The following is a 20315-nucleotide window of genomic DNA, read 5'->3' as shown; positions in this document are numbered from 1 at the left end:
CAAGAGTAACTTGAATTATCAAGTCCCAGAGTCTGCTTTTCAGTTATTACTGGAAACTGAGCCAGTGACCCATACAAAACCTTTCAATGTGGGAGAGACAGTGTCCCTTCATGGTAAGATGCATCTGCCAGGGGACCCCACAAGGACAGAAGAGCTTGGAGTAAGTATGAAATATGAAAACAAACCAAAATAGCAAAAATATATGATTCACCTGCATAGCAAAGAATACCAGTTATGTACCGCATATCTGGCTTTTATTGGTTGGGATTACCATTGAAGTCTTTTTCCTGAACTGGACTTGAACTGTGACCCTCTCCACCTCTACCACCAGAGTAGCTAAGATTCCAAATGTGAGCCACCACACTCTATTAGTTCTTTGTCCATATGTGTAAATAGGATCTTGGGGCAACTTTGCCTTTCAACTAAACATATTAAAATAACATTACCTAGTTGCAATAATTGTATGGGGCCATTGTGTTCGAGAATGAATTTGAAAATGATGTCTTTGTGCACAATTCAACTATTAAGACAGAAGGCTTTGAAATCCACTTGAAAAAGAATATTTGTATTTGAAGTAGGGACTGCGTGCATTTTGTGGTTCATCACTTTTCCTTAAAACATCACAAGTTAATGGAAACATCTATTTTAATCAGATCTTTCCTGGTCTGACAACACTGAAATCAAAGATATGCATGAATTGGACAGAGTACATAAAGAATTAATAAATCTGTATATATTTCACAGCTAGAGGACTAGCTTTAGTTCACTCAAACTTAATTGATTTTCCTTTTTTGTATCAGTACATCTAATAGTGTTATATTGCCACATATAATAGATTGTCCTTTCTGATCTCTAATATTTTCATAATTACTTCAAAAATGTGCCATCCCGGTGCATCTATAAAATCTTCTGGTAAAGGGACTGGGAAGTTGAATCAGTGGTTGAGTGTTTGCCTTGCATGGATGAGGGCCTGGGTTCCATTCCTCAGCACCACATATGTGAACAAAGCTCGAAGTGTCACTGTGGCTCAAGTGGTAGAACACTATCCTTGAGCTGAAGAGCAGAGAGACAGCACCCAGACCCAGAGTTCAGGCCCCATGACAAAAACAAAAAAATCATCTAGTATAAAGAGCAGTGTGTGGCTTATGGAGGAACTCAGTAAACACTCATCAACAATCACTTCTACTACAAGAATGCAATCCTTTCAGAAATGTTGTATTTTTAAAAATTCATTTCTTATTTCCTTACTTCAACATGAAAATACGCTCAAGTAAGTTATCATGTTTTAACATACAGCTAGATCTGTCAAAACTAATAGTGGCAAAGAATTATTCTTGGTAAAATTTAGAACTGTTTTACAAATATCAAATATCTGATGCTTCCTAAATATCAGATTAATAATAAAGCAGAGATTTCTGGCTTCCTAACCATGGAATATCATTGATAAGTCAATCACTACTTAACCAGATAAAAAGTCTGGAAGCCATGGCTCAAGTGGTAGAACATCAGCTATTCATTAGGAGGTTGAACAACTGCTAGCCTCTGAATTCAAGCATAAGTCTGTGAATGTGTGTGTGTGCGCGGGCACACACACACACACACACACACACACACACACACACACACACTACATTCCAAGTATTTGAGGACAGCCATATTGTTTTGCACAAACCCTTCTCCATATTGTTTTGCACAAACCCTTCTTTACTATCTTCATGAGTTAGTATTTAAAAATAAGCGCTTGGAGATTCTGGCAGATGAAAGAAAGTTCCTTTTTTTGTTTGTTTTTTCTTTGTGTGTACCTGTCTTGGGGCTTGATCTCAAGGAATGGGTTCAGTCCATTTGGGGCTTTTTAATGGTTAACTACAGATAAGAGTCTCACCTACGTTCCTGCCTGGGCTGAGTTTGAACCTTGATCCTCAGGCTTCAGCTTTCTGAGTAGCTAGGATTTCACGAACCACTGATGCCTGGCATAGGGTGTCTTTTAAAAGGTAATTCTTAGAAGTGAGGACTGGCCACAAAGGTATTCTTATGAGAGTCCTGTCTTCTCCAAGACAGGAGGAGACATCTCAGTAGCAAACACTGGATTGAAAAGCCCTGCAGAAAAACTGCTTCAGAATTATGTTGCTATACATGCCAACACTTTTTTTTAACAGTTCTATGTATATGTCTAACATATGGAATCATATTTATTGTAGGGATGTAAATGTTTTTGTAGGAACAAGAGATTGTTAATGGTACAGGTCAGAAAAATGACAATGAAAGATCCCTCGACGATTGCAAATGAGATACTCTTTTTCTGGAAACTGGTGGTAGGGGAGGGGAGAAAATGATGATTTGGGAGAGGTGGTAGGGTGACTATTATACAACTACATCACTTATATGAATGAAAATACCTCATTGAAACCCATGAGTTAACTGTGCAAAAATGTGAGCGGAGAGAGAGTAAAAAGGGTTAAAAAGAAGGAGGAACTATTTATAAAATAATGTAAAAGTATTTATTTACACATTCACCCTTCACACACACATTGCATTTGGTACATGCTGTCTGTTCATCTTTTCTCTCCTGTATATTGAATGTTTCCTTTAATTCAGTAACTGAACCTCAAGCTATTTCAACTAGAAACATAGCAAAGTCTATGAGAGCAACTAGGAAAAATACTGACATTTTAATATAGGAAATGAAGACTAAGAAATCAAAGTTACATAATTGGTGATAGCACAGAGATCATGCAAATACTGTTCTCCCAGGAAGGAGCTTTTCCATGTTTGGAATCCATGACAACAGAGTTCCACAGCCTCCTCTCTGTTTCCATGCCTATGTCTCTCAGATATAAAAGCATTATTTGGTTCCAATGAACGATCATTAAGTTGAGATCATGGTTTGAATAATGATTTGATACTCTCCTGTGTTGTCAGCAAAAATTTCTTGGAGTCCTCATTTAGAAAAGACTCACTCTGCGATTTGCTGCTCTCATCTATTCAATATTAGATTACAACTAGCTGTGGGTTTATTTTTTAACACTTCTACCATTCTGGTTATTCACCTATGTGTTTATCAATCCTTTGCTGATTACTACTAATGAACCTCAAAGTTAATATTAAACTGTCTTCCTAAGTTTATTTCTCCAATAATTTAAATAGATGTCTTGAAATTCTATAAGCATTTCAGTATTGCTAAAATGAGTATAATTCTAAATAAGTTCATCTCGTTTATGAATTTTTCATAAATGAATTTTTGTCTATCAGGAGTTTGTCATTTCAATAGAAACTATTCTAAAAATATTAGATGATCAAATGAAGTATGTTTTCCTATTTGTTTAGTATTCATTTTCAATAATGATGAAATATTATCTAGATAGTAGAATGATTATACTCAGTGCAATATTCCAATAACTTTTGAAATCTTACATTAATCTAAATAACACATATTTATTTTTATTTTTAACACAGATTTATTTTCATTGTGTAAGAACTAGACTTGTGACCTGATTCCTACCACAAAGATACATCAGAAAATGTGAAAACAGAAGACAGAATTTTCACCAGAAAAAATCTTCACAGAGACCCTAGTGGTCCAAGGAAAGTCTATCAAGAATACTTTATACCCAATCTGTAATTTTAAGCTGATTTCCCTAAAGTATGTTTCCACAAGCCCTAAAGAAATAATTACCATGTTACTACACAGAATTACTCCAGGGAAAAGAAATAATGGGAATAGATTGATATTCACTAGGATATGGGATGTCGGCCATGTAACAGCATAATTTGTAATCACTTTGCATTTATTGTTTGGGATGTCAAGAGTTGATTCTCACAGGACTGTTGTTTCATTCATTAGAAAGTACCATTTTTTCCCATTAGAGGAATAAAAATCACCATGAAATAAATCTTCAAAAATCCATTATTTTATGTTTTCCAAATTACTTCAATCAGAAGAATTTGTAAATGGCTATTTTTTACAGCAGTTTTGTAAATGTGATGTGACACAATTCAGACTAGAGAAGGAATTACAGAAATATCAACATATATAAATTATGTTAAATTTTTATATAAGTATGGATTATTTTATTCCTCATTAGAAAAAATATGATATAGAAACCTTAGAAAAATAAGTAATTTACCAATGTATTATTTACTTGCCAACATATGCAATCGATTAAGATGATGGACAAGGAAAATATGGTCCTCATACAAAATGATGTTTTACTCAACTATTTTTGTTGTCTTAAGGAGAATACATGGTATTGAGTTCATCAAGAAAAATGAAATAAACCAGTCTTTCCAGAAAAAATGTCACATGGTTTCTCTCAGATGCTGACTCTAGAATAGAATTAAAAGATATGAAAGCAAAAATGAGCCTTCAGGGATTTGGAGCAAAACTAGAGAATTACATAAAGGAGAATTAAAACCTCAATAATGGAGTGACTATGATCAAGTTATATGCATAGTTAGAAGTGTCAAAGTTCCACTCCATATTATGTGTATGTGTGTATACACACACACACACACACACACATATATATATAGTTCATATATATATATATATATGTATATATATATATATATATATATATATATATACATGATGCCCCTAAATGGTCCAAAGGATCAAAAATATGGTATACATATACAATGTATTTTTGCTCATCCATTAGCAGGAAAATTATTGTACCATTTATAAAGAAAAGGAAAGGCCTGGAAAGTACTGTTCCTAAAGTAAGTCAGACAAAAAAATGCATGCTTACCCTTGTATGTGGAAACTAAATTTAGCTTACTCATTGATAAGTGAATGCATGGAGTAGTATGCAAGTGTATACTAATGTATTAGCTGAAATACAGTAGATTCAAGAGAAAACTCAAGTATAATTTTTTAGGCAAAGTACCAGAAAGCAGGTACTCGAAAGGGATGGAGTAGGGTCAAGGGGAAAACAGTAGATGAATGAAGAGGAGAAGAGGAGAGGAGCCAGATAATGCAGTCAGAAAATTAAATGCATATACTAAAAAATTAAGAAAATTGAGGAAAGTGTTGGAGTTGCAAGGGAAAGTTGAGAATGTTGAAAGGGATGACATTGATCAATATATGGTATTCATAAACAACAACACCTTTGTACAGTTATTTAAAGAAAAAAATTTTAATACATGAAGAAAAATCTGCAACTAGGTACAAGATATAGTACATGTGTTTAAATAATCGTTACTTGTGAGGATAATAGAGATACATACGTTCTTCATCAGAGACATCTTCTCCAAAGGAAATATCAGAAGCAAAAGCCTTATAGTGGTCTTTATCTACATGCTTATTCTTAGCCTCCCTCTCTCTCATTCACTGCCAATTTCATTCCAAGCTCAGTAGCTCTCTAAAGATGTTGCCACTGCTTTGAATTCCATTTCTCCTAGATTCTATTTCTCAATCCAGGAATAGATTAGTTTTTAGACATCGGTATACATTTGAATGTACCAAACTGCCAGCTAAAATATATATTCAGATATGTTTATATATTACAGCATACATAAACAAAGGTATATATGACTCCAATGGAAAAAGACCTGCCTCATGACTCCAGTCCTGCAAATGTAAATGCTCAAGAAGTCAGACATTCCTATGAATCTCTTGCACAGTTGAGTTATGTATGGATATAAACACAATGGATCTATTTGATGTACAAATTGTAAATACTCATTTCTAACAATCTCCAAGGCAATAATTACATTGCTGATGCATGGAATTGCCTAGGGGAAAGATTTAGAATAAAACACACAAAAAAGTATTCAAATGTTTTTTTTCTTTCATGTGATTGTTTCTAACATATTTATAAGATTATTTCTTTGTTGCTTTGTATGTCCCTCCCCCACAGTATAACCCCTGCTTTCACTGTATTTGATATTGGCATAATTTGTGGAGGGGAAGGGGAAAAACAAATCATTTAAATAGGGATAAAAGTGGACCCATTACAACAATGAGATGTACAAGTCATTATGTCAAAAAATGAATTTTACAACTTTGGTGTGGGGAGGGAGGGTCGCTGGAAGGATTGGGTGGGGGGGAAGGGGAAGGATGGGAAGGGATAGGAGGGGAAACAAAGGAGGAGGCTACAATGCTTGGCCAGAAATGTACTCATTATCTTGCCCATGTAACTGTAACCCCTCTGCACAGTATTTTCACAAGAAAAAAATAAAAATTAAACACACACACACACACACACACACACACACACACACACACACACACACACACACACACACACACACACACACAAAGAGAGAGCCATGCATTGGTGGCCCATAACTGTAATCCTAGCTACTCAGGTCATTGAATTCTAAGGATTGTGGTTCAGTGCCAGGTTGGACAGACAGACAGACCACGAGACTCTGACCTCCAATTAATTAGCAAAAAAGCCAGAAGTGGAAGTGTGGTTCAAGTGATTGCGCACCAGCCATGAGCAAAAAAGCCAAATAAAAACTCTTGAGTCCCTGAGTCGTCATGTCAAAAACAAACTTTACAACTTTGGTGGGGGGGAGAAGGAGGATTGAGTGGGAGAGTGGGGGAAGGGAGGAGGACTGGGTGGAAGGGGGGGATGGGTAGGGGTGGGAAGGAGAAACAAAGGAGGAAGCTAAAATGCTTGATAAGAAATGTACTCATTATCTTGCCCATGTAATTGTAACCTCTCTGTACAGCATTTTCACAATAAAAAATATTAAAAAAATAACCAACCTCATCTCATTTTATAAGCATTTTTAACTGGGTAACTCAAGATATATTCATGGGGAACACTGAAATTCATCATCCAAGACCACATGCATTTGGAATAAAATTACAGTTATTGTTTCATGAAAACTGGAGACACTGACATTGTCTTGACAGTATTTCTTCTGAGCACATTCCTCAAGGCCTGCTTTACATCTTTGTTCCTCAGACTATAGATCAATGGATTAAGCACCGGACTCACAAATGTATAGAAGACAGCTATGATTTTTGATTCCTCAACAGTCTTATCGGTTGGTGGCCTGACATACATGCAGAAGAGTGTCCCGTAAAATAAGGTCACAGCCATCATGTGAGAACCACAGGTGGAGAAAGCCTTGTGCCTTCCCTCTGCTGATTTGATGCGGAGGATGGCAGCGATAATGAAGGCGTAGGACACAAGGATGATGGTGAGGGAAGTAGAGAGGTTGAAACCAGCAGATATGAGCATGGCGTGTTCTTTGACATAAGTGTCAGAGCAGGAGAGCTTAATGAGAGGAGGGTCAGCACAGTAGAAGTGGTTGATCACATTGGACCTACAGAAGGTCAGGCGGAAGGTCAGGATGGCCTGGAAGAGGCCATCTGAGAAGCCATAGACATAAGGAAAACTGGCCAGGCCCAGGCAAACTTGCCTTGACATTTTCACACTGTAGCGTAGAGGGTTGCATATGGCCACATAGCGGTCATAGGCCATGGCTGCCAGCATATAGAACTCAGTGAGGAGCAGTGCGATGAAAATGTAACACTGGATAAAGCAGCCCACAAAGGAAATGGTCTTCTTGGCTGATAAGAAATTAGCCAACATCTGTGGGGTGGCATTGGATGTGTAGCACAAGTCCACAAAGGCCAAGTTCGTGAGGAAGAAGTACATAGGTGTGTGAAGGCGAGAGTCTAGTTTGATTAATGTTATCATGCCCAGGTTGCCTAAGAGAGTGAAAAGGTAGACCACCAGAAACAGCACAAAGAGGACAGGCTGGAGTTCTGGGCGGTCTGTGAGCCCTAGCAAGATGAATTCTGTTACCATAGTGCCATTTGTGATGTCCATGTCCTGAGACTCAGGGTCTGCCCTAGAAGCTAGGAAAATCAAGCAGAGGTAAGGATACAAATAAGTTACCTTTGCAGTCAGCTTTGACTTGAGAATTTACTGGACTCTTGTTTTCTATTTTTATTAAACCATTATATTACCTTTGTATTTAATGTCTATTCTGTTATTCCAATAACTATAGTCACACACATATTCCCACAAATAAAACTGAGCTACATTTCTGTTATGCTTATGTCCTTGATTTCTATTTTTGCCTTCCAAACTACTTATCCTTCAAGGCTCTGTGAATCATTCTGAAACATACTACTTTCACTTTTTAGATTGATTTAATCTCCATGATCTTTGCTTTAAGTATACTCAATGTGACTTGTTTATTATTAAAACATTACATCTCAGAAATGTTTCTACCATTCATACCTGCTATATAAGTTCTTTAAGGAAACTGGAACAAAGGCCAGTTGAAAATTATTTATGGAGTGAGTATTCTAAAACAAAGAACACACATAGTAGCATAAAAGCATGAATAATCATTCTTTCTGAAATAGAAAGACTTGGAAAAAATTATAATAAATGAAGTAAGCCAGGTCCAAAGAAACATAAGTTCTATGGTTTACCTTATTTGCAATAACTAGTATATGTCTGAGACAAGCAGAAATGGTCAGATAAGTTGATATTAAGTGAAATGAACCCCAAGATAAGGGTTCAAATTTTTTTTTCTTTCTTGCTATTGTTTCTAACATATTTGTAAGATATTTCTCTGTTGCTTTGTATATCCCTCTCCCACGTTATAACCTCCCCCCCTTTTTTTTTACTGTATTTGATGTCAGTATAATTTGTGGAGGGTAGGGGAAAAATTGTTTAAATAGGGATACAGGTGGAACCATTGCAACAATTAAATGTACAAGATGTTATGTAGAAAATGAACTTTACAACTTTGGCAGGATGGGGAGCAGGCGGGAAGAGATGGGAAGGGATGGTAAAGGGAAAGAAAGGAGGAGGCAACAATGCTTGATAAGAAATGCAATCATTATGTTCCCCATGTAATTGGAACCCCTCTGTATGGTATTTTCACAATAAAAAAATAAAAAAAGTATCAAAAAAAAGAATTAATCATCAGCAACAGTTAACTTGCATCTGGATGAGGCACTGCATTTGAAAGTAGTGTTTGTTATACCTGTACTCTCTATGTCTCAAGTGATTGTGGACATCAAGCTAATTAAATAAACATAAAACAAGTCTCGATAGGGATTGCACTGAATTTGTAGATAGCCTTGGGAAGTATTGCCATTGTCATGATGTTGATCTTTCCAATCCAGGAGCATGGGAGGATTTTCCACTTTCTAAGTTCTGCTTTGATTTCCTTTATCAGGTTTTTAAAGTTTTCATCATAGAGGTCCTTCACTTCTTTGGTTAAGTTAATTCATAGGTATTTTATTTTTTGTGGGGCTATTACAAATGGAGTTGCTTTCCTGATTTCAGCCATGCTTTTCTCATTGTTGGCGTACAGAAAAGCCATTGATTTTTGAGGGTTAATTTTATACCCTGCTATTTTGCCAAAGTTTTGAATCAGCTTGAGTAATTTGGGAGTGGAGTCCATGGGATTCTTTAAATACAAGATCATATCATCTGCAAAGAGGGCGAGCCATTGATTTTTGAGGGTTAACTTTATACCCTGCTACTTTGCCAAAATTTTGAATCAGCTTGAGTAATTTGGGAGTGGAGTCCATGGGATTATTTAAATACAAGATCATATCATCTGCAAAGAAGGAGAGTTTTATTTTATCTTTCCCTATTTGGATCCCCTTTATGTTTGCATCTTGTCTTATTGCTATAGCTAGGTATTCTAATACTAAATTGAAGAGAAGTGGGGAGAGTGGACATCTTGTCTCATTCCTGAGTTAAGAGGAAATGGCTTTAGTTTTTCACCATTAAGTATAATGCTGGCTGTAGGTTTGTCATATACAGCCTTTATTGTATTGAGGAATGTTCCATGGATTCCTAGTTTTTCCAGAGCCTTCATCAAAAAGGGGAGTTGGATCTTGTCAAATGCTTTATCTGCAAATATTGAGATAATCATGTAGTTCTTATCCTTGGTCTTATTGATGTGACAAATTATGTTAATTGATTTGCATATATTGAATTAGCTTTGCATCCCTGAAATGAATCCTGTTTGATAATGATATATGATTTTTTTGATGAGTTGTTGAAGTTGATTGGCCATTTGCATCGATGTTCAAGTAAAGTAAGCCAGGCCCAAAGAAACATAGGTCCCATGGTTTCCCTTATTTGCAGTAACTAACATATGTCTGAGGCAAGCAGAAATGGTCAGATAAGTTGATGTTAGGTGAAATGAACCCCAAGATAAGGATTCAAATGTTTTTTTTCTTTCATACAATTGTTTCTAACATATTTATAAGATTATTTCTTTGTTGCTTTGTATGTCCCTCCCCCACGATATAACCCCTGTTTTCAATGTATTGATATTGGTATAATTTGGGGAGGGGAAGGGAAAAGACAAATTGTTTAAATAGGGTTACAGGTGGACCCATTGAAACAATGACATGTGCAGGATGTTATTTTGAAATAGAACTTTACAACTTTGGAAGGAGGGAGGGGGGTATGGGGTGGGGATGGGAGGGCAGGGATACTAAGGGGAAACAAAGAAGGGGGCAAAATTGATTGATAAGAAATGTACTCATTACCTTGCTCATGTAATTGTAACCTCTCCGTACAGTATTTTCACCACACAAAAAAATTAATAGTAGAAAAAAATTAAAAAGAAACAGGTTATAGTTCTATTTCTTTGATGAATCCCTTCCTGGTTTGGGGGTGAAAGTTATGATGGCTTCATATAAAGTGTTTGGTAGTGAACTTTCTCTTTCAATTTCATTGGAGAGTTGGAGGAGTATTGGTGTGAGTTCTGCTTTGAAGGCCTTGTAGAATTCTGCTGTAAATCCATCTGGTCCTTGGCTTTTCTTAGATGGGAGGTCTCTTATTGCTGTTTCTATTTTAATGCTTGATATAGGTTTGTTAAGTTGGCTTAACTCATCTTGGTTTAGTTTTGGTAAGTTGATATTTGCTAGGATATCATCTATTTCTTCCAGATTCTCAAACTTATAGCACAAAGGTTTGAGAAGCATTCCCTTATAATGTTCTGAATCTTGGTTTTTTTTCTGTGGTGCTGTTTCCATTCTCATCTTTGAGTTTGTATATTTGTGTGTGTTCTTTTTCTGTTAAGATTTGCTAAGGATCTGTCAATTTTCTTAATTTTTTCACAGAACCAACTCTTTGTTTTGTTGATTCTTTCTATGGTTTCTTGGATTCTAATTCATTCAATCTGATTTAATTTTAATTGTTTGTTTCCATCTACTGAATTAGGTTTAACTTGCTGTTCTTTTTCAAGGAGGTTCAGATGTCTTATTAAATTGTTGGTTTCAGATCTCTCCAATTTGTTGATGTAGGAACTCAGAGCTATAAACTTAGCTCTAAGTATTGATAGACAGATGCAACCAGAAATTGTACTTGAGTGTAAATTGTTTCATGTTTCATGTAAAGAATCTTCCCCAATGGTATTTTAATCATCATGACCTTGTGTCCTGGGTGTAATACACACAAAAATTAAAGTAGATCAGACAGTTAGAATGAAAAAAGGCAAAATTAGATTATAATAACTGCACAAAGAGAGAAAGCCACAAGTCAGACTGATGGACAGTTTTCAGAAGATGAGATCACCTGAGCACAGAGCCTCTGGGCTTGCTAGGTCTTACCAGGTGAGCTTTCTCATAGCAAAAGGAAAAATCAAACATGGGGTAGTTGTAAGACAGAAGAAAGACTGAAAATAATAAGGCCCAAACTGGGACCAAATACATAATATACAGTCTAGTACAAAAGAGAAATAGAAGGGGGACCTTGTTCTAAGAATTTCAAATTTCAAACTTTGGCAAGTAGAGTATGAAATCACTTGTGGTTTTTTTCTGAGTGGAGTCTTGTTCTACTGAATGTATTGTTTATCCATGGCTGTCAGAGCTGACAGTGAGTATAAGGATGGAGAAGTGAGCATTTAATTTGCTGGCTCACTTAAAAATAGGAGGAAATAAGTTGGGCACCCTTGGCTCATACCTGTAATACTGGATAGTCAGGAGGCTGAGATCTGAGGATGGGAGCTAGAAGCCAGCCCAGGTAGGAAAGTCCATGAGAGTTTTCTCTCCACTAAACTAAACACAACAACAAAAAGACTGAAGTAAAGCTATGGCTCAAGTGGTAGAACTGTGGTCTTGAGCAAATCAAGGATACTGCTGCGTCACACTGAGTTCCAACCCCTAAGTATACACATATGGGATGTTAATGTGTGTGTGTGTCTGTGTGTGTGTGTCTGTGTGTGTGTGTGTGTACATGAAGACTTCCAAAAGGAAGTACTTCAGCATGTATGATGATGGCCTACAGGGTAAACAATTTCTAAGAGCTAGTTATAAAGATGAATTCTGTAGGCTGTTCAATTACGAATGAATAAGAAAAACAGAAAAACAGAAGAGCAAAGAAAAGCAACTAATAAGAATTGTGTTTTAGTGTTGGAATTTTTAATTTCTTCATTGATTTGTTTCTATGATTTCCTTTTGGGTACATTTCAAGTAAATTGCTATGACAAAAAATGTGAGTAAAAAGAAACAACAAGGACTTAAGTTTAAGTATCTTAAAAAACATGTCCTATGAAAACAGAGATAGTGAAGTATTGCAAATAGCTTACTCAATTTATCTAATGTTCATATTGGTAAAATATTGTTTTATATTCTTTTATTTGAAATTTGTTGAAAAATAAAACAAAAATGTGGGGAAAAAGAGAAAATTCCAACAAAATTATGAGTCCTTATTAGAGATGAATGCATTGTTACCTCATGTTTTGTTTTTCCCCTACCATCCCTTCTCTCCTCACCCCACAAGTTGTAAAGTTCATTTTCAACACAGTGTCTAGTACATCTCATGGTTACAATGGGTCAACCTGTACCCTTATTTCAGCATTTTGTTATTTCCCTTGCCCTCCCCAAATTAGAAAAATATATGTACAAGATTCAGGGCACTGACATAAAATACAGTAAAAAAGAGGAGCTAGTAAAAAGGGAAGAGCATACAAGAGAAAGAAAAAATCCACATGCTATTTTTTAAATATGTGCTTTTTTCTACCTCAGCTTCTACTTTGCCTACTTTTTAAGTTTTAATTCTTAATACCCTCATTTAAAATATGTTAATGTCTTTTATATGTAAGGAATAAATATTTGCCTGGTCCATTTCAGAATGAATGTTTGCTATTTTGGGGAAAGATATGGAAGAAAGGGAAATACTTGAAAAATTAAACAACTACAAATATTAAAGGAATTCTTCAGCAAATCTAGCCTTTTCCAGGTTTGTTCATAACTATGAAAACACAAAAATTCATTTTAATAAAACTATTGAAAATCATATGATGCATAGATGTTTATTGAAAAAACGAAGATTAAAAATTAAAACTGAGACTTTTGAAGACTATATCCTAACCACCAGGAATTTTTCTCACTGGGTATTCTGAAACACCTAGCCCCAAGCTTTAGGTCTTTCTGTTTTTTGTGTTTTCGTTTCTATTTCTCTTATTCACCTATGTCATGTTTCCATTTCTATTGACATCACCTCAAAAATCTCCTAGTAGGTCTCCATATTATTCAGAGATGTTCATCTTTTATTGGCTCTTGCTCTCCAATCTGCCTCTAAATACATCTTGGCTTTGTATATACACAGTATTTTTCAAAATTACAGGGCTTTTAATGTAATAAGAAAAGCTGTCTTTTTTTAAGTATAGTTATTCATATATCTTTGGTCTCACCTTTGAATATGTATATAAACCACATAAATTGTCTATACGAATACAGCCATATACACATATGTGCATAGATATATGTGTGTATATGTGTGTGTGTGTGTGTGTGTGTGTGTGTGTGTGTGTAAGTATATCTGGATATGTTTGACTTATTTTAGCATGTGTGCATATGTTTTTATGAGGGTCAGGAAGTGGGAAACTTTACTATTTTGTCTTGACCTACTGAACACTAAAACATCCTATTACAGTCTTCTGTTCATCCATTTCTTACGTCACTTTTTAAAGGGGTTTATTAAACTGAGTGCTGGTGGCTCACATCTGTAATCCTAGCTACTAAGGCAGCTTAGCAGAGAGAATCATTATTCAAAGACACCCTAATCTAGAAAGTTCATCAGAGTCTTTTCTCCAATTAAATATTTTTTAATGAAAATGAAATAGTAGAGTGCTAACATTGAGCACAAAAGCTCAGGGACAGGGCATAGGCCCTAACTTCAAGCCACATAAAGAGAAAAAAGCAAATAAGGAAGGTCTACTAAGCTACCTTTGTATTTCAGAAACATTAACAATAACAACAATTCCTTCTAAATTATTTCCAGAGACTACTCCATTATTTCACAAAATCAACTCAAAGTTTGGAACCTACTAGATTTGACTTTAAAAATATGACACTGCTACATATTATCTCTGTGCTTGTAATCAATCTACTGAATTTTCAAGAGCCTTAGTTTCTTTACTAAAAATGCAGTTTCAGGAATGTTGTCTGAGGTCATAGCATAGGGAAAGATCTGAGGATGTACAAAGCCAACAGTTAATTTCACGTTCTGCCTCATTTTGCTTCAAATATTCTCAGATACTGTATATTGCCACCACAGCTATAAGCAACCTTACTCCATTCTACATAGTCATTTGACTGTTTCTAAGCATGCAATTCATTCCTATCAAAGAGATCTTTGAATTCCAAATATTGAAAAATGTATGAAACCAAAAGTAAAGTTTGAGTTAGTTCCTGATCCATACAAAATAGACTTACCTATGAGGAAGAAGGGAAATACAGAAAAATGAATACTAAGGCAGCTGAGATGAGAGAATCATGGTTCAAAGCCACCAGGCTAGAAAATTCAAGAAGACCTGAAGAATATTTTACTTCTTATACAGTTGAATTTTTTTCCCCTGTTGAATTTTAAAGAGACAACATGAAGTCATCAATTTCACTAATTAAAATTTCCCTGAAGACAGCTCTGGGATTTTTAACATGGGAGTTAGAAATGACTTAAGCATCTCTTCTGGGCCTTAATCATTCTTGGCGACAACCTTGATGCTTGTTCTGATCTACTGGAAGTTGTTCTGTCTTACTACCTTCATCCTTGAGCAGGCAGAAAGAACCACATGCTATAGAAAACACATTGCTCACTGATTTTACATGCCCAGGCCGCCAGCCAGCATGTATTCTACCATGCTGTGTTATTATACAGAGAATTCTTTCATTTGAAACTCAACATTTTGGGGCACTGTTGCTTCACATTTTTGTAATCTGCCTACCCATGAGGCTGAGATCTGAGGATCAAGCCAGCTAGGCAGGACAGTCGGTGAGACTCTCTTATCTCCAATTAATTACCATAAAGCTGAGGCAAAGCTGTGGCTCAGATGGTAGAGTCCCAGACTTGAGCACAAGAGTTCTCCAACAGTTCCTGGGTTCTAAAATGAAGCTCCAGGCAATAGTCACTTTCCAAGATCAAGATGGGTCTAAATCACTCTGATAGCAGTCAAAGCCAAGGTCTTAATACTCTGGTCTAGTGGACCTGTGTCATTGACTAATGAGTTATAGTTTTCCCACAAGTGAAATAAATAGTAAAGCTACCACCTTATTGTTCTGTGAAGGCAGAACATTTCTAAGTCTAACAAACAAAAGGGTAACTTGAATTATAAAATCCCAGAATTTCTGCTTTTCAGTCATTACTAGAAACTGAGCCAGTGACCCATACAAAACCTTTGAATGTAGGAAAAACAGTGTCCCTTCATGGTAAGATGCATCTACCAGGGGACCCCACAAGGACAGACGAGCTTGGAGTAAGTATGAAATGTGAAAACAACAAAAATAGTAAAAACGTATTATTCACCTACATAGCAAAGAATACCAGGCATGTACCAGCATATCTGGCTTTTATTGGTTGGGATTACCATTGAAGTCTTTTTCCTGAACTGGACTTGAACTGTGACCCTCTCCACCTCTACCAGAGTACTCCCCCAGAGTAGCTAAGATTCCAAATGTGAGCCACCATACTCTATTAGTTCTTTGTCCATATGTGTAATCAGGATCTTGGGGCAACTTTGCTTTCCAACTAAACATATTAAAATAGCATTACCTAGATGAAATAATTGTATGGGGCCATTGTGCTGGAGAATGAATTTGAAAGTGATGCCTTTGTGCACAACTCAACTATTAAGATCAAAGACTTTGAAATACACTTGAAAAAGAATATTTGTATTTGAAGTAGGGACTGTGTGCATTTTGTGGTTCATCACTTCTCCTTAAAACATCACATGATAATGGAAACATCTGTTTCAATCAGATCTTCCCTGGTCTAACAACACTGAAATCAAAGATATGCATGAATTGGGCAGGGTACATAAAGAATTAATAAATCTCTATATATTTCACAGCTATTGGACTAGCTTTCTTCCACCCAAACTTAATTGATTTTCCTTTTTGTATCACTATATCTAATAGCATTTATACTTTCTGGTCTCTAATATTTTCAAAATTACTTCAAAAATGTGCCATCCTGGTGCATCTATAAATTTTTCTGGCCAGGCTCTTGTAATCCTAGCTACTCAGGAAGCTGAGATCTGAGGATCACGGTTCAAAGCCAGCCTGGGCAGGAAAGTCGGTGAAACTCTTATCTGAAATAAACCACCAGAGAACTGGAAGTGGTGCTGTAGCCCAAGTAGTAGAGTGCTAGTCTTGAACTGAAGAGCTGAGGGACAGAGCTCAGGCCCAGGGTTCAAGCCCCACAACGGAAAAAAAAAAAACAAAAAACAAACAAAAAAATCTTCTGGTAAAGGGGCTGGGAAGGTGGCTTATTGGTAGAGTGCTTGCCTTTCATGCATGAGAACCTGGGATGGATTCCTCAGCACCACATAAGCAGAACAAGCTGGTATTGACACTGTGGCTTAAGTAGTAGAGTGCTAGCCTTGAGCTGAAGAGCTGAAGGACAGCACCAGACCCAGAGTTCAGGCCCCACAAACAAAAAACAAAAACAAAAACAAAAACAAAATCTTCTGGTACAAAGAGCAGTGTGTGGTTTATGGAGGAACTCAGTAAACACTCATCAACATCACTTCTACTATAAGAATGCAATACTTTCAGAAATGTTGTATTTTTAAAAATTCATTTCTTATTTCCTTACTTCATCATGAAAATATGTGCAGATAAGTTATCATGTTTTAATCTACAGCTAGATCTGTCAAAATTAATAGTGGCAAAGAATAATTCTTGGTAAAACTTAGGACTGTTTTCCAAATATCAAATATCTGATGCTTCCTAAATATCAGATTAATAATAAAGCTTCCTAAGCATGGAATATCATTGACTTATCATTGATAAGTTAATCACTACCTAATGAGATATAAATTCTGGAAGGCATGGCTCAAGTGGTAGAACATCAGCTACTCATCAGAAGGTTGAACAACTGCTAGCCCCTGAATTCAAGCATAAGTCTATGCATGTGTGCACACAGACACAGACACACACACATACACACACACACACACACACACACACACACACACACACACACACACACACACACACTACATTCCAAGTATTTGAGGATAGCCAAGTTGTTTTGCATGAACCCTGCTTTGCTATCTTCATGAGTTAGTATCTAAAAATAAGTGTTTGGAGATTCTGGCAGATGAAGAAAAGTCTCTTTTTTGTTGGTGTTGTTTCTTTGTTGTGAGCTTGTCCTGGGGCATGATCTCAAGGAATGGGCGCTGTCCATTTTGAACTCATTGGTGGTTAACTTAAGACAAGTCTCACCTACATGCCTGTCTGGGCTGATCATCAGGCTTCAGCTTTCTGATTAGCTAGGGTTACAATCATGAAGCACTGATGCTTAGCAGAGGTTGTCTTTTAAAAAATAATTCTTAGAAGTGAGGACCGGCCACAAAGGTGTTATTATAAGAGTCCTGTCTTCTCCAAGACAGGATGAGAAGTCTCAGTAGCAAAAGCTGGATTGAAAAGCCCTGCAGAGAAACTGCTACAGAATTATGGTACTAGACATGTCAACACTTTTTAAAATTAATTCTATGTATTTGTGTACCATATGGAACCATATTTAATGTAGGGATATAAACTTCTTTTGCGCAATAAGAGATTGTTAATATTACCATTCAGGAAAATGACAAAGAAGATGCCTTGGTGGAATAAAAGTATTTTACCTGTATTTTAGAGACTTACTATTTACCATAACATGTGTAGGTTGTAATAAAAAAGCAGTGTATAGGTCTAGATTTCCAATAATTATATGGTATGATTGCAGATGAGATACTCTTTTCTGGAAACTGGTGGGAGGGGAGGGGAGAAAATGATGATTTGGGAGAGGTGGTAGGGTGACTATTATAAAACTACATCACTTGTATGAATGAAAATACCTCATTGAAACCCATGAGTAACTGTGCAAAAATTTGAGAGGAAAGAGACTAGGAAAGGTTAAAAAGATGGAGGTAATTTGGTTAAAGCACAAACACAAACATTAATACAATGAATTTAAATAATGTACATAGCTATAAGTGTAAAATGACATAGAACTATTTATAAAATAATATAAAAGTATTTATTTCCTTCACCCTTCACATGCACATTGCATTTGGTGCATGCTGACTGTTCATCTTTTCTCTCCATGTACGTGAATGTTTCCTTTGATACCTGACAATGCATCAGAGATATAAAATCGACTTTGCAGAACATGCTACAAAAGTCCAACAGAGTTTTCCTAAATCCATCTGAGATTTCGTTGATAAAGACAAGCCCTAGTGATTTTACTTCAAAAGCGCATTTCTTTGGATCAGCTTCCGAAAGGCTTGTTTCACATCCTTGTTCCTCAGGCTATAAATGATGGGGTTCAACATGGGACTTACGAAGGTGTAGAAGACAGCGATGATTTTGGACTGCTCCACCGACTTGTCGGTGGGAGGTCGGACATACATGCAGAACAGAGTCCCGTAAAACACAGTCACCGCGACCAGGTGGGAGCCACAGGTGGAGAAGGCTTTGCGCCGGCCTTCTGCAGAACGCATCCTCAGGATGGCGATGAGAATGAACAGGTAGGAAATGAGAATGATGAGGAGAGAGTTGGACAGGTTAAATCCCGCCACCACAAACATGGATGTCTCCTTAATAGAAGTGTCAGAACAGGAGAGTCTGATGAGGGGAGGGTCCGCACAGTAGAAGTGGTTAATGACATTGGAGCCGCAGAAGGTCAAGCGATAGGTCCACATGGTTTCCATCAGTCCACTTAAAAACCCATAGATGTACGGGCCAGCAATCAGGCGGATGCACACCGCTCTGGACATCTTGCTGCTGTAAAGCAAAGGGTTGCAGATAGCCATATACCTATCATAGGCCATCACAGCTAGCATGTAGTATTCAGTGATCACCATGGCAATGAAAAAATAACACTGGACCAGGCAAGCCGCATAGGAAATGGTTTTCTTCTCAGATAAAAAGTTCACCAGCATCTTGGGAGTCACATTAGTGGAGTAGCACAAATCCAAGCAGGATAAACTGGCAAGAAAGAAGTACATGGGGGTATGTAGGCGTGAATCTACCCGGATCAACAGCACCATCCCTAGATTACCCCCGACAGTGATCAGGTAGATCACCAGGAACAGCACAAAGAGGACGGGCTGCAGCTCCGGACGATCCGTTAATCCCAAGAGAATAAATTCAGTCACCAAGGTGAAATTTCCTCGGACCATTTTCTTAGGTACCAGCATGTTTGCTTGGATGAATTAAGAATGGATGAAGAAGAGGGAATGGATACCCATTAGATATTTATTTTTTTTCTCTTCCTATTCTCCCTCCCTCCTCTTCTTCTGTCTCATTACCCCTCACGCTGTTATTACCTAAGAAGTTCTGAAAATGTAGGCGTGCTTAAGCTGCGTTTGCTGAAGTAGATCACAGTCTGAATTAGTTAAGAGCACATTGTGCAGATGATTCCAAATGGGAGAGGTTCCTGAGCCACCAACTTGTTTTAGAATGGAAGAAATATAGACCTACATGTCATGTAAAATCGATTGAGCCTCCAGTGGTTTCCTAAACTCACTTTTAAAATCTGTGCACTGGCCTAGTCTCAGACAAAATGATAATAGATGTTTAGGCGATATTTTTCTAATCACTAACACTGTGTCTTTTTTTTTTTTGGGTCCGGTCGTGGGGCCTGAACTCTGGGCCTGGGCGCTGTCCCTCAGCTCTTCAGCTCAAGGCTAGCGCTCTACCACTTGAACCACAGTGCCACTTCCGGCTTTTTTCTTTTTGTTTATGTGGTGCTGAGGAATCGAACCCAGGGCCTCAGGCATGCAAGGCAAGCGCTCTACCACTGAGCCACCTTCTCAGCCCAACACTGTGTCTAAATAACACTAAGTAATGCTAACACTATATTACAAAGTTCTGACTTCAG

General features: G+C 36.9%; 2 protein-coding genes across 2 annotated transcripts; both read right to left on the bottom strand.

Moving 5' to 3' along the window:
* Positions 1-6821: 6821 nt before the first annotated feature.
* LOC138834146 (olfactory receptor 5M11) lies at positions 6822-7790 on the bottom strand. The gene has a single exon (XM_070032904.1). It carries the CDS (start codon positions 7788-7790, stop codon positions 6822-6824), a length of 969 nt encoding a protein of 322 aa, XP_069889005.1.
* A 10885-nt stretch (positions 7791-18675) lies between these two features.
* Positions 18676-19635, bottom strand: LOC138833582 (olfactory receptor 5M5). The gene has a single exon (XM_070031862.1). The coding sequence runs from the start codon at positions 19630-19632 to the stop codon at positions 18676-18678; it is 957 nt and encodes a 318-aa protein (XP_069887963.1). The 5' UTR covers positions 19633-19635.
* Positions 19636-20315: the final 680 nt, after the last annotated feature.

The sequence above is a fragment of the Dipodomys merriami genome, unplaced genomic scaffold (genome assembly GCF_024711535.1).
Source record: "Dipodomys merriami isolate MVZ:Mamm:240054 unplaced genomic scaffold, mDipMer1.0.p SCAF_21, whole genome shotgun sequence".
NCBI lineage: Eukaryota > Metazoa > Chordata > Mammalia > Rodentia > Heteromyidae > Dipodomys > Dipodomys merriami.
This window is presented reverse-complemented; position numbering and strand designations above follow the sequence as displayed.

Coding starts and splice junctions, on each gene's coding strand:
- LOC138834146 (XM_070032904.1), bottom strand. CDS start 7,790: ATGGACATCACAAATGGCACTATGGTAACAGAATTCATCTTGCTAGGG.
- LOC138833582 (XM_070031862.1), bottom strand. CDS start 19,632: ATGCTGGTACCTAAGAAAATGGTCCGAGGAAATTTCACCTTGGTGACT.